At 35.9% G+C, this 15370-nt stretch overlaps 2 protein-coding genes across 3 annotated transcripts; one reads left to right on the forward strand and one right to left on the reverse strand.

The window, feature by feature from the left end:
- The first annotated feature begins 574 nt into the window (after positions 1 to 574).
- LOC127509355 (GTPase IMAP family member 4-like) lies at positions 575 to 9130 on the forward strand. Of its 2 annotated transcripts, XM_051887993.1 has the most exons (3): positions 575 to 994; positions 6529 to 6576; positions 6807 to 9130. In XM_051887993.1, exons 2-3 carry the CDS (start codon positions 6558 to 6560, stop codon positions 7790 to 7792), a joined length of 1005 nt encoding a protein of 334 aa, XP_051743953.1. In that variant the 5' UTR covers positions 575 to 994; positions 6529 to 6557; the 3' UTR covers positions 7793 to 9130. The 2 variants fall into 2 exon arrangements, with proteins under 2 accessions (XP_051743953.1, XP_051743952.1); XM_051887992.1 differs by lacking the exon at positions 575 to 994 and having other exon boundaries at positions 6272 to 6576.
- On the reverse strand, positions 8602 to 14875 carry prmt1 (protein arginine methyltransferase 1). The gene is made up of 10 exons (XM_051887991.1): positions 14721 to 14875; positions 13362 to 13457; positions 13116 to 13271; positions 12818 to 12881; positions 12531 to 12673; positions 12326 to 12413; positions 11638 to 11753; positions 11376 to 11526; positions 11152 to 11273; positions 8602 to 9983 (listed from the first exon to the last, which is right to left on the reverse strand). The coding sequence occupies exons 1-10, from the start codon at positions 14745 to 14747 to the stop codon at positions 9900 to 9902; spliced, it is 1047 nt and encodes a 348-aa protein (XP_051743951.1). The 5' UTR covers positions 14748 to 14875; the 3' UTR covers positions 8602 to 9899.
- Positions 14876 to 15370: the final 495 nt, after the last annotated feature.

Below are 15370 nucleotides of genomic sequence, written 5' to 3' on the forward strand. Positions count from 1 at the left end.
TAAGGAACACTTTCGAGCCCAACCTTTAGTGTAATCGTTTGTGTTACTCGAGTTTTCAGTTTCCCCTATTAAATCCAGTCATTCACGCTAAAAACCAATGCTGTCACTCAGTCACTCAGGGGGCGTAACCGCAGTCACAACGGCCGATGGTGATGTCACGTGCATGCCCTGAATTACTTCTACGAAACTGTTTTGGGCTTTCTGCGAGAGAGCGCCCTCCGGCTTCCAGTATGAATGAAACATATTACACGAGAGTGAGCGGTCCATAATGTTTAGATCGCCTCGTTTTAGTTAAAGGGGGGCTATAATGCTATTTCATGCATTCTGACTTATTTACACTGTTGGAGTTGGATTCTCATGCTAAACATGGCCAAAGTTTCAAAACACGAGCTGGACGTGTGACAGAGCATTTCTGTGCCAAAAATACTCTTCCAAATCCTCACGAACTTCGGGGTCTTTTTTTCAAGTATGTGCCTGTGTGACATCAGAAAGGTCGGAATTCCTTGTACGGGCACTTCTCCCTGAAAAGCATGCGCGCACACGTCGACCAGAGCGAGAGAGCAAGAGCACGCCCATCAACCCGTGTTCAGCTTTACAGAAGTCGTCGGCAGCGCTGCACAGGTCACAGGATTTCACGAAATCAACAATGTCACCAAAGAAGAAGTATGTTTTTGGTTGTGAGGGAAAGATAACCTTGCTTCCCAAAGAACCCAGCATTAAGTGGAGCTGTGATTTTTGTGCTCACGCATTACATTGATGTATTCTCCATATTTGTTATTCAAACCATAGAAACTGATAGTTGCAATCACTTTTTATTGGTTAAAATGAATGGAGAATATCATGTGTTTTTCTGCAGCTGCTCGAGCCCTCAGGATCGGAGCTTATGATTTCATAAACAAGGCCCAGTTCTACGCTGGATTTACATATTGTTTGAAACTGAAAGATGGAGTGGTCACAGCAATAATGGTCGCGGTCATGAGTCGGAACTGCAGGTGTAAGTAAAACTGCTTCAAATGTCTGTTTTGTTGGCAATAGGCACCTAAGTGCATATAATGTAAACAATACGAACGTAGTGAATTCATAAATTCATTATTCATCATTCTCTATACGCTATATTCATTATAGTGATTCAAAAGTTATCCATGGATAATGTGATGTTGTATTGCGTGTGTTTAAATATATTTGTTTAGCAGACCATTGATAGCTTGCAGACAATCGTTACTCTATCTCTGCTCACCAGGAGAATCCATACACTACTTTCGACAAAGACTTCCGGTATTCAATTCAAATAAAGGTCCATTAAGGTGTTTTGTTGTTGGAAGAGTGAATATAACAGTCTTCAATTACTCCTAACATCTGAGCCGCTGAAGATGCAGTGGATTAATTTTATTTTTGAAGGGAATGCGCCACAGATCTAATATACACATGCTATTTCAGTCCCTGCTGTTTACATTCACAGACATAACCGACTGTGTTTATGTGAACTTTTATGACATAACCTTGTGCTTATTTGGCAGTTTAAGTATACAATAAAACTTGAAAGAGAAGTTAGTTTAATACTCACGAGAGGTGCCGTCTGCCGTCTGTGTGCTTTCTTCAGATATGTGCTCTCAGAAAATGATAAATTAGAAGTTTAAACTGATATAGATTTAAAATGCATGCAGATAATAAACTTTCATGATGAAGAAGAACTGCAATGTCCCTGAGTGTGATCGCGATATAGATCATGATAATCAAAAACAAGCAGGTGTCAGGTATCAGTTGTTTGAAAGGTATCAGTTAGGTATCAGTTTATCAGTTCAAAAAGGTATCAGTTAGTTGTCAGGGTGCGTGAAGAGAGAACTCAAAAGCAGAGGATTTGTGCAACAGTTTATTTGACACTTCTGGGTATAACAAACATCCAAAGTGTAGTGACACACACACAGGCAAAAAGTAATTTTTATATAAATAATCAGCACTGATTGCCCAGGTCATGAGTTGCAGAAAAATGACAGGACACACACAGACAGCAGGTAAAAGCTGATGATGCACCCTGAACCGTGACATTAGTCATCAGATGCATGCAGGAGCTGAGAAAGAAGGAAGTGCTATTCTGGATAGGGGGCAGGGAGCAGCAGCTCATTTGCATTTAAAGACACATGCACGAAAACAGAATGTTTTTGCTACCACTCAAAAATGGGTATTTAAAATAGGGTTGCACAATGTATCGCACAATATGAAAAATAACATTGAAATTGTGCTTAAACGCGATTTTTAGTGCGATTATGAAATCGCAAAGGCTGTGATTGGTTTTTTTTTTATGCGCAGCTTGTCAATGAAGTATGGCTCCAAATGCTAATCCATCTCAAAGCACTGCGAGTTTGAGTCGCTTATAATGTATATTTGAAAAAGCAACATGCATCAAACATCTGGCCAGACATGAGAATCATTTATCAACATTTTGTCCCACCATAGACAACATTTAATAACATGTTTAATAATTGCAGTCTTTGCCAAATCACATGTGATAATATTTGCGATAAATCATGATATATCGTGCAGCCCTAATTTACAACATGGTATAATAAATTATTTCACAAAATACATTTTTTAAAGATTAGATGACTTCATAAATAAATTTTATGCAACATTCAACATTCTTTGTAAATAATACTATATATATATATATATATATATATATATATACACACACACACATATATATATGCAATATATATATATATATTATATATTATATATATAATATATATATATTATATATATACACATACACAGTGGCAAGAAAAAGTATGTGAACCACTTGCAGAATCTGTGAAAATGTGCAAAATTTTAACAAAATAAGAGAGATCATACAAAATGCATGTTATTTTTTATTTAGTACTGTCCTGAGTAAGATATTTTACATAAAAGATGTTTACATATAATCCATAAGACAAAAAAATAGCTGAATTTATTAAAATGACCCAGTTCAAAAGTTTGTGAACCACTGATTCTTAATACTGTGTGTGGTTACCTGGATGATCCACGACTGTTTTTTTGTTTTGTGATGGTTGTTCATGAGTCCCTTGTTTGTCCTGAACAGTTAAACTGAGCTTCTGTTCTTCAGAAAAAATCTCCAGGTCCCAAAAATTCTTCAGTTTTCCACCATCTTTTGCATATTTGAACCCTTTACAGCAGTGACTGAATGATTTTGAGATCCATCTTTTCACATGGAGGACAACTGAGGGACTCAAACACAGTCTTTGCCAAATCACATGTGATAATATTTGCGATAAATCATGATATATCGTGCAGCCCTAATTTACAACATGGTATAATAAATTATCTGAGGTATTTTGAGCTGAAACTTCACAGACATATTCTGGGGACACCAGAGACTTAAATTACATCTTGTAAAAAGGGGCATAATAGGTCCCCTTTCACACCAAACAAGTAAGCTCAGTTTGCTTTTACAGCCTCCTTGTGCTTATAATTGTGCTCTCATAAACTATTCAAACACAAACTTTTTTTCACAAACGATTTTTTTTTTTGATAAAAACTGAAAGAGTTGTTGGATGCTTAGTGATGGTGACATTGAAGTTGTGCGACCGTGGTGTAGTTTGTTTATAGCCTACATTTAGCTTTTTACTTCTGGCAACTGCATTTAAGCTTCAAAATTCATAAAAGTTGTGTTCATCTGTGAAAATGATCTTGATGGACCAAATGTGTAAGAATCATAAACTTTTGTTGATCACAGAGCTTGTTTTTTTGCAATAATCCAAAAGCCAAAAGGTTTTTGTCGAAGGAACCAGGGTGATGCTAATTGCCAGCTGGCCTACAAATACTGAACACAGAAGAAGATATTTTAAAGAATATGGGTTACAAAACAGTTGCTGGGCCCCACTGACTTCCATAGTATGAAAAAAATATATATTATGGAAGTCAATGGGGCTCATCAACTGTTTGGTTTCCCATTTTCTTTTGTGTTCAGCAGAAAGAAATTCATACAGGTTTGGAACAACTTGATGGTGAGTAAGTGATGACAGAATTTTCATTTCTGGGTAAACTAACCCATTAAGTGTGCCTAATTCATCATTCTGAGGCTAAGACTACCATTAGGCTACTGTCTGCCTACACACAACATTACACCTCTGTGCAGCAATGGTTATATATATTGCTAGACCGAACTGAATGATTTAACCATATATTGTTTATATTTATTATCAGTACAACACAGGGACAATGCACATTAAACAGAAATTTGCACAAGCAATCAATTTATTTCTGAACTATAATTTACATGTAGTGTCATGTATATGTAAACAGTGAAAAGACACTAAAATAAAAAGAAGAGCTGCACAGCAATTGCAGTTGTAGTTCAGGTGAAACCACTAGCTAGCTTCCTGTTTACATCTCCAGTAACTCAACCATGTGATTAACTGTAATCTCTTGTTTCTTGAACACTATCACCCACTAAAATCGGTTTGTCAAGCAGCATTTCACAAAATACATTTTTTAAAGATTAGATGACTTTATAAATAAATTTTATGCAACATTCAACATTCTTTGTAAATAATACTATATATATATATATATATATATATATATATATTTACACACACACACACACACACATATATATATATATATATATATATATATATATAATATATACACACGTATATATTATATATATATATATACACACATACACAGTGGCAAGTAAAAATTTTGTGAACCACTTGCAGAATCTGTGAAAATGTGCAAAATTTTAACAAAATAAGAGAGATCATACAAAATGCATGTTATTTTTTATTTAGTACTGTCCTGAGTAAGATATTTTACATAAAAGATGTTTACATATAATCCATAAGACAAAAAAATAGCTGAATTTATTAAAATAACCCCATTCAAAAGTTTGGGAACCATTGATTCTTAATACTGTGTGTGGTTACCTGAATGATCTACGACTGTTTTTTTGTTTTGTGATGGTTGTTCATGAGTCCCTTGTTTGTTCTGAACAGTTAAACTGAGCTTCTGTTCTTCAGAAAAAATCCACCAGGTCCCAAAAATTCTTCAGTTTTCCACCATTTTTTGCATATTTGAACCCTTTACAGCAGTGACTGAATGATTTTGAGATCCATCTTTTCACATGGAGGACAACTGAGGGACTCAAACACAACTATTAAAAAAGGTTCAAACATTCACTGATGCTTCAGAAGGAAACACAATGCATTAAGAGTCGGGGGGTGAAAACTTTTGAACAGGATGAAGAGGTCCAAATTTTTCTTATTTCGCTTGAATATAATTTTTTTTTTTCATTTAGTACTGCCCTTCAGAAGCAACAGAAAATACTTGCATGTTTCCCGGAAGACAAATTAAATACAATTTACCTTGATCCTCAAATTCCAAATGTTTTCACCCCCCATCTATTAATGTATCATGTTTTTTTCTGGAGCATCAGTGAATGTTTGAACCTTTTTTAAAAGTTGTGTTTGAATCCCTCAATTGTCCTCGGTGTGAAAAGACGGATCTTAAAATCATTCAGTCACTGCTGGAAAGGGTACAAATATGAAAACTGAAGAATCTGCAGGACCTGGAGATTTTTTCCTGAAGAACAGAGCTCAGTTTAACTGCTCAGGACAAACAAGGGACTCATGAACAACCATCATAAAACAGAAAAAAACAGTCATAGATCATCCAGGTAACCACACACAGTATTAGGAATCAGTGGTTCACATACTTATGAATGGGGTTATTTTAATAAATTCAGCTATTTTTTTGTCTTATGGATTATATGTAAACATCTTTTATGTAAAATATCTTACTCAGGACAGTACTACATAAAAAATAAAATGCATTTTGTATTATCTCCCTTATTTTGTTAAAATTATTAACATTTTCACAGATTCTGCAAGTGGTTCACATACTTTTTCTTGCCACTGTATATACACACACATGTATGCGTGTGTGTGTGTGTGTAGTTCTTAAAGCGGTGAGACCACTGAGGCAGCTCAGATGAGAAGGATGGTTATCTTGACGTTGTGCAATATCCGTGCAGCATCAAAGTAGAGTTAATATTAGGCAATTATTTCACAACCTTTATCTGGAACTCAATGGTGGTATACAGCCCTGTTTGTAATAATTTTGTGTGTGTGTGTGTGTGTGTATATATATATATATATATATATATATATATACACACACACACACATATATATATATATACACACACACACACATATATATATATATATATATATATATATATATATATATATGATTTTAAACATGTAGAACACTATACAAATACTTTCACAGTACAAACTGGAATCATGGTATACTTTAAACAATAAAATCAATAAAATAAGTTTAAATTTAATAGGCATACATTAAAAAGATGTCAAATAGACATTTTTTTTTCTTCTTTTCTTTTTTTCGGTCTGTCAGTTTCGATTTCAGGTTGTAATCTGCTAACTTGCTAAATTGTTCACATAAAAATGGGACGGACTGAGGCAACCCTTATAAACCCTAGTTTCTCTCTTGCAGACTCTGCCTGTCTGGCAAACTGAGCCAAAATGAATCGACAAATATCAGGTCTGTAGCAGATTTATTTTCTTGTATACCCTAATGGTTGAAGTTTCATAAAAAATTATGCCTCTGTAATTATAAAAATAATTACAAATGAATTGATTTATGAATGCTTTTTAGAATTATTGTTTAAATATTATGATTACCTATTATGAAGTCTCATGGCTTTGTCTGTGAAAAAGACAGTGAATTACTTATTTTATGCAAAAGACAATTTTAATTTTTCCCTTTTATAGAATTTAGGATTGTCCTACTTGGTAAAACAGGGGTGGGGAAAAGTGCCACTAGTAACACCATCCTTGGAAAAGATCATTTTCACAAAGCAGCGAGCTCTAAGTCTGTGACCAGGCAGTGCAGTCAGGCTACCACTATTATTGAAGGCAAAACAATCAAGGTTGTGGACACTCCTAGCTGGTGTGACACAGAGCTCTCTGAAGCTGAGCTCACGCAGGAGACAGTGAAATGCATTGAAATGTTATACCCAGGGCCCCATGTCTTTCTTCTCGTCTTTGCGATTGGCAACCGCTTTACAGCCAAAGAGGAAAAATCAGTCAAGATGATAGAGGATGTCTTTGGGGAAGGAGCTACAAGATACACAATGATTCTGCTCACGAGGGGAGATGACCTAGAGAGCCAAACCATTGACAGCTATCTCAAATGGACTCCAGGTCTTCAAGCCTTGGTTTCCAAGTTCAATGGCAGGTACCATGTTTTCAAGAATAAAGAAAAAAACCATGACCAAGTGCCCAAGCTCCTGCAAAAGATGCAAGACATGGTACAACACAATGGTGGTGAATGCTACACCAACTCAACATACCAGCTACTGGAGAAATATAAAAAAAGAGAAGCTGATGCCAATAAAAAGGAGATGCAAGCCAGAGAGGCTGAGTTTAAAAGAAGAGTACAACTCATGGAACAGGAGCAGCAGCATCAAAGGTTGAGAGAAACAGAGCCGCAGGGACAATTGAGTCAAATTTACACCGTCAATGTTATGACTACTTGGTTGGTGCAAATGCAAATTGATGAAAATGCCAGGAAAGAAAGAGAAAATGAAAGACACGAGCATAGACGTAGAATGGAGAGTGAGATGCAGATATTTCAACAGAAGCAAGAAATTTTAAAATATGAAGCAAAAATACTCAAGCTTAAAGAACAGCACCGTCAGGCAGAAGCTGAAAGAGAAGAAATGTTAAGGAAGCAAAGCAGATGCATTACTTCATAAAAAGCTATTTAAATGGTTTTTAAAGTTTCATAGATTACTGAGCATTATCTGTTTTTTTTTTTGTTTTTTTTACATTTGTTAATGTAAATGTCATTTAACAAAATGTACAATAAAACTCTTATCAAGATTTGTATTGTGTGGTGTTAACACATTATACAGTTAACATTCATAAATTATTCAAATTTTAATTGTTCAAAGCTACTAGAGCTTTCAGGAACACATTAGTACTTAACCAGCTGTAATATTTTCAAAAGCAACAGGTTTGCTGGACTGTTAGATAGTCAGATTTCAATCAGTATAGAGGAAAAAAAGTGAAAAACTTTAAAAATAAATAAAATTTAGGCAAGTTAACTTTAATGCCTCTTAAAATTGAATGCCTTCATCTACAAAAAAAAAAAAAAAAAACCACTACAAAAGAGCAGTCAATACTGCTGATGGACTAGATAGTTGAGGAAAGAAAGGGCCAAAAAATTAATTAGAATTAGATTCAACCTCAAATGAAGGACTGTATATGGAAAAACTATAGCTCCAGAATGAACAATTACAGGTGGTATATAATAAGTATTACAACTGAATAAAGGAACATCAGGAATAGTATGTCTGCAACATTTCCTATAAGCCTCAGCTTAATCTAGAAGCAATTTAAAGCAACTTTATCAATAATCGAGCATGAAGTAGGTTTTTAAACATTTAAAATTTGAATGACAATCCATCAGCTAAAGATTCCTATATAAAATGCTTTCATAAAATTCTAAATGAAAAACTAGTGTTTAGTAAGTTTGCATTTTTGAATCATTGAAAAACAAATGCAGGTTTAATTTGTTTTTATTTCAAAAAAAAGAAAAAAAATTCCAAGTGGACAAATGCCTGCGTGGTAATAATCCACACCAGTGCTAGACACAAAACGTGAACTTGCACCCCTCGACAAAAACACTGTAGTACACAGCAACACCATGAGAGAAGATCACAATATGGAACAAATGTGAAGTTACTCAAACACAGGAAAAGCATCACCCTTCAATAAAAGCACTTCTATGGAAAATTTAGTCTGAAGGTTTACTTCCATGGAATTAAATTGTAATTCTGGGTCTGAGAAACTTAGTTTTAAGTGCTTATAGTGCAAAAGAGCAGCAGATAAGCTTAAACTAAACAGTCAGTCATGGATGAAGAATCTTCCTATATGACATTAAAAAGATCAAAGGATCTAAAATAGTGCTCATTAACACCACCTACAAGTTGTACAAGAGATTACTACACCATCTCATCCATTACACAATATTATCCTCCAATTGGGTCACTGCCACAAGTAAAAAAAAAAAAAAAAAAAAAAAAAAAAAAGTAACAAATTAGGAAACAGAAGCACTAAATGAATTAAAACGGTTATTCACAGAAGACAAATGGCACGTTAAGGAGGTGCCCTCTACTGATGGTCCAAACTAACTGCAGAAATACAAAATGATATGGGCTCATTCAGCAAATCACTAGGTAGAGCTCCTGACCACAGTGAAACATGACAACAGGTTTTACCTACATGAAGATGCTAGCTTTACCAGATGGAATATCAAAACACATATGGCTGATTTGCATTTTCTTACAGTGACCAACACAGACATGTTGGCATGGCAGGGGAAAAAAAAACAAAAAACAAACAATAACAACTGAAAATTAAAAAGACATACACATGGATGACTTGTCAGACAGACAAACAGGCAAAAGAGCAGTTATGTGTGTGCACACGTGCATGCATGCATAAATTCAATGGATCCCATCCAAGATGGTGCACCTAAAATTTGGAAAAAAGCAGGGCCAAAAAGGAAGTTTGAGGAAAAAAAAAAAAAAAAAAAAAAAAGAAAGAAAAAAAAAAAAAAGCACAAAATCTGCCATGTTTAGTCCCCTTTGGTGCATTACACAATCCACAAAAAAAAAAAAAAAAAAAAAAAAAAAAAATTAATTTAAAAATGGAAATTAACTCTCAAAATCCATGTCAGACACTATTCTGTAAAACAGAATCTAAAAATGTCTGTCATGCGCAGTCATGTAACAAAGTACATGTTTCACACATGCATACACTGCTCTGGGTTGCCTTGCACACTGATGCTCAATGAATCTAGCGCATTCTGTACTCTGACGTCTTGGACACCTCACAAAGCTGACCCTTGAAGTCAATGTCGACGGTAAAGTCCAGGTCTCTCTGGAAGATAAAAGGGGATTTAAAAGTTAGATCATCCTTATATATATATATATATAAAAAATAAATAAAAAAAAATCCACTTAAATGGACAGGAATGTGGATTTATAGATTAGTAGAACTATAGCAACATTACATTATCTTTGTTAGGGACAACCTGTTGACATATGTGTCACTTTAAGACTAAGATTGTGAATCTTAATATCGCTCCTAAAACAGCCATAAATTGAAAAAAAAAAAAAAAAGAAAAAAAAAAAAAAAAAAAAAAAAAAAATATTTGATGCTTGTTTTGTTGCAACCCTGCAGTACACTACTGTTCAAAAGTTTTGGGGCAGTAAGGTTTTTTTTTTGGTATTAACTTAAGGATGATCAAAAAGTGACTGTCAAAATGAATGCAGACACAAATGTTACAAAAGATTCTTGTGCACCAAATCATTTTAGAATGATTTCTGAAAGATCATGTGACACTGAAAATTCAGATTTGGCACCAAAGAGGGGGAGGGGAAAAAAAAAAAAAAAAAAACCCCGACATTGTAACATTAAGAGACTGTACTTCTGATAAAGTAAATGGTTTAAAAATATAGTAGTCAACATTTGAAGTGGATCCAAAAAGTTCAAAGTTGTCCTAAGAACTAAGGTTTTAGGACAACTCTGATTAAAGGTTGAGATCCACTTCAAATGTTGACTCATGTATTAAAATAATCTTACCAAGCCAAAACCCTAGTGTATATTTTTTAGAACCCAAATCAACTTTTACATTGCAAAACAATACAGATGTGAAACTTTTCTACACTTTCATGTAAGATTCTATTACAAAAGTGAGCTTTTACGCTGCATTCACACCAACGCCACGTTGGCGTTAACGCTTCTCATTTACTTTCAACGGGTGACATCATGCGTTGCCAAACTGAATTGTGGGTTCCGTCGCGTCACTTCACTTGCAGTAGAAGTTGAAGATTTTTCAACTTTAAGCTCCAACGCAGGCATCAGCCAATCAGATTGCCTTATGCAAATTCCCTAGCACAGACGCTAGCCAAATGCATTCGTGCAACACCGGAAAGTAATGTGATTGGCTGTTATCACTATAACAAGCTTCAGACACGCTCTCCATTGAGCATTGACGCCCCGTGTGAATGCAGCGTTAGAGTATTAAAGAGCAGATGGGGCTTACGTTATTCTTGACGTTAGGTTTCATGCTGATTGTGCCAAAGATCTCCTCTCCGGTCTTTACCGTCAGATAGTCATCAAGGTAGAACACAGTCTGCTTCCAGTGAGTGTAAGGAGACTCTGGGCCTAAAAGACAAATTCAATTTGTTTTTCAACAGGGTTTATTTATACTTCAAATCAAGGTGAAAATGGTGTGAGAGGGGAAAGAAAAACACAAACAGTACTCACTAGTAGAAAAGCCTGTCCTCTTGTGGCAGCGAGTGAACTCTATGTTGAAGTAGGTTACCAGAGCATGGATGTAGTCATTCCTTTTCACCTGCAGGCAGAAAGGTGACGTGAAGGACAAGTCCTCAATCTTCACTGTGTAGATGTCCACCTCCTAATGATCCGAGAGAATGGATAGGTTGAATAAAGCAAGGGTTACTTCAAAAAGCACTATACATTTTTGGAGCACATTTTTGGTAGAGCACTTTTTTGGTAGAGCACTAACCTTAATGAGGCAGGCAGTGCTAACAAGCTGCTTGGGGTCAACAACATCCACTAGTGGTTCCTTAATAGCCACTTCCTTGATACAGGACATGTCAAATCCATAAACATTCTCCCACCCTAAAAAAAAAAAAAAAAAAAAAAAAAAAAAAAAAAAAAAGATGAACATGAAATAGGGGTCTTCTGGCAGACACATTTATAATAGTGATTTATAATAGTCCTTTAGGATTGTTGCTTATCAGACTGTACGAACATTATCCTCATGTCACACTGTGGGATCTCAGCTGTCGTTTGTCAGACTGTACAACAGTCAAGACGCGTTAAAAACGGACGCGTGCATGAAAACTTGTCCAGAGTTTTACATCAACCCACACACGAGCTGCATTACACACGGGACTGAAATGGTGGCTAACAAAGACATCTGTAGCGTTTATCTTGATCATGCCGTGTCTTTAAAAAACAAAGACAATTTGACATTTGTCGTAGGAGAAGTCACACTGCCAGAACTTGAGGTAAAATTTGATCGCAACGGACATTAATCAGCTGTCGGTGAACATGTCAAACGATCAAAGACTACAGATTTTAGCCTAGGATTACAGGAATCTTTTAGGATTCTCAAAATTTGTCTCGGACGACCAAATCGTGGCCAAATTCACAGTGTGAACCCGGCTTGTTCAGAGATATACACATACAGTGAATTTTGTAGTCCTTGTACTGTCGGTCCTCAATAGCAGTGACATAGAGCGTGGCTCTGTCAGGGAAAATCAGACCATCAGGTTTCTGAAAAAGAAAAAAGGGCAACGTGAACATTGATCAAATTCATGTCAGCATGCACAATTTTTATACTGAATAGCTCCAACACTCCAACGCTTTAAAAGGACATTAGCATACACCCACCAGCCATTTGTCTCTTGCATAAATGACAGTGTTGAGCATGGATTCGTAGAAGAGACAGTAGCCCATCCATTCAGAGATGATTATGTCTACTTTTTCCACGGGAAGCTCAACCTCCTCCACTTTGCCCTTAATAATGGTTACGACTAGACAGGAAAATAAGGTTAAGTATTTGGGGAACATAACTCACAATACATAAGTTCAGTTCAAAAGATCACAAAAGCTGTAGCTTGGCCGTGCAAATAAGATCTGTAACAATGTGGAAGTCAAAAGCTCTGAGAAGTCCTTACTATGATCCAACTTGTTGGCCTTCACAATCTTCACAGCATAGTCTGATATACTGCTGCACTCAATCTGGGGAACAAATAACAAAAAAAAAAAAATGAATAACCTGACAAAAGCACAGCATGATAACCGACAAAAGAGTCATGGAAAAACCTGACAAAAGCACAGCATGATAACACCCATCACCTTAACAAGATGGGCAATTAGCTCATTCAACTAAACTACTCCGTATCCATAACAAAAACTCAACTGTTCTAAAACAATGAGGCTACGTTTACAGAAACAGGTAGGATTTACACTCACCCCAATAACTTTTTTGGCCCCAGCTTTGGCTGCAAACATACAGAGGATGCCGGTTCCACTTCCCACATCCAGCACCACTTTATCCTTGAAGAGATGCTTGTTGTGGAACATGGAGTTTCTGTACGTCAGAGTACGAACTTCATCCTTTAGCATCTCCTGTGGACACAGAATGAGTTTACATTAGTCACAGACAGATATGAAGACATTTAACTTTTCATGAGACACGATGGACCAATAAGACTGTACCTCATGAATGCCAAAGTGTGCATAGGAATCAAAGTAGTAGTCTTTGGAGGTCATATCTTCTGCTGCAGGTTTCGCTGAGCTCTCTCCCTGTGACACCTTAAGACATTAAGAACAAAAAAAAAAAAAAAAAAAATGAAGTTATGCACTATGAAAGAATGAGTTGGGCTTCACTTAAGATTTGGCAGGGTCTTTTGTATGTTAAAATACCATTTTGATGGGGGAAAACCCAGCTAGACCAAAAGGTCATCATAAAACTGCTTTGTTGTAGATTGTATGGAATTGAGAACAAGGCTACTTTTTAAAAAAAAATAAATAAAGTTTATAACAACTTGTTTCGGTCGCGAATGTGTCGTTTTAACGAACCAATGAGTTAGAGCAACATAATCACTTGTCGCCACCAACCGGCGTAAAAAAAAAAAAAAAAAAAAAAAAAAAAAAAAACCTTTAGAAAGAGTCACTGAACGAATCAGAAGAAATGATTACAGTAAATGAATTCAAATTATTCTAAATCCGTCCTTACATACAGCTTGTGCCAGTTCAAGACCAGCATTGCCCCTTTAAAACCAGTTAAGACTATTCAAGCTAGTTGAACCCATTATGAGCCTTTTTTTTTTTACAGCAAAACTTTAACGTTAAATGAAAGAACAAAAAAAAAAAAGTGTTATACTACTAATGTTATGCTGTTATACTAATTCGCCTTTTGAATCAGTATAACCGCGTCGGAAGACCTCTTGAACATTTAAATCATATGCATGAGGGAAAAACGTGGTAGAGGGGGAGAAAAAAAAAAAAAAAAAAAAAGCCACACTGCCATGTACAGCACCTTGATAAATCGTTAATTAAGACTTGTTTAATCGTGGTTTGTGAACAAAGCTGCAATAAGGAGCCATAAGTAGTTCATATCCATCAAGATGCTGTGTTCAGTCCCATGCGGTCTGTACCCAACAATAAGTCATTCAAGCACTCCGCCAGCTTGCTCTAAATGACCCTCATGGAAGGAAAACGGGGATGTAGCTTACATGACCCATATTAATAAAGTGAATTCTATAGTAAGTTAACGGTTGCACATAACATTTAAAACTCGAAACTAACTCATTTTAGCCAATTAGCAATAGCCGACACGTGATGCGAAATGAATGAATTATCCGAGGCTGGCTAAAATGGATGCTCAAGATGCGTGTGCGCACATTTCCAGCCATCTGAGAACCACATACGCAGCAAACAAATGTGTTCAACGACTAAAAAAAATCACAACCAGAACTCAACAAAGAAAGTCACCATATCGATTCTGCTGTAGTAAATAGCTAATTGATATCAGAGGTGTTCTAGGTGAAATGGCCTTGAGTAGCTCCAGCTTACCTCCATTCCGTCTGCCGTCTCCGCCATTTCGATAAACTGGATTCCACGATGACTGCAGCAAAGCTCATGTAAAACACACTTGTTTTGCTCCCGCCTCTTAGCTGCAGCTAAATGATTTGATTGGGCGACGGTCACGTGATCCCCGCCCTCTTTCTTGCAGCTCTCCGTCATAGGTGGAACTTCCCTGCGTTTTTCCGCTCTTTTGAAGCGTGACTTTCATTGGACCAAACTGTAGCGCGATTATTAATTTATTCTTTTAAATAAATTTTATATTTCACGTTATTTCACAATTATGATTTCATCGTCTTCAGGCAGACATGAGAGTTTATAATCTTACAAAAACGTTTTTGCAAACTATAGTGACTAATATATTCATTAAAGGCATTTATTCAATACAACAGAAATAATGAATAGGCTATTTTTTCCCCTTTTCTTCTTGTTTTAGTTTGGTCACTATTTATTAACCAAACTAAAACAAGAGAAAATGTGAAAAAAAATACATGAGCACATTACCCCCCCCCCCCCCCCCCCCCCCCCCCCCCCACACACACACACACACAAAAAAAAACAAGAAGATATATATTTTTTAAATGTCTCAGTTTTTTTCCCCCTCTCCATACAATCAATGTTGTTTGAATCACAGATTCTTC

Source organism: Ctenopharyngodon idella, chromosome 3 (genome assembly GCF_019924925.1).
Source record: "Ctenopharyngodon idella isolate HZGC_01 chromosome 3, HZGC01, whole genome shotgun sequence".
Taxonomy (NCBI): domain Eukaryota; kingdom Metazoa; phylum Chordata; class Actinopteri; order Cypriniformes; family Xenocyprididae; genus Ctenopharyngodon; species Ctenopharyngodon idella.

Coding starts and splice junctions, on each gene's coding strand:
- prmt1 (XM_051887991.1), bottom strand. CDS start 14,747: ATGGCGGAGACGGCAGACGGAATGGAG. Junction 13,272..13,361: donor CACACTTTGGCATTCATGAG/GTACAGTCTTAT, acceptor CTGTGTCCACAG/GAGATGCTAAAGGATGAAGT. Junction 11,754..12,325: donor CAAGGACTACAAAATTCACT/GTATGTGTATAT, acceptor TTTTTTTTTTAG/GGTGGGAGAATGTTTATGGA.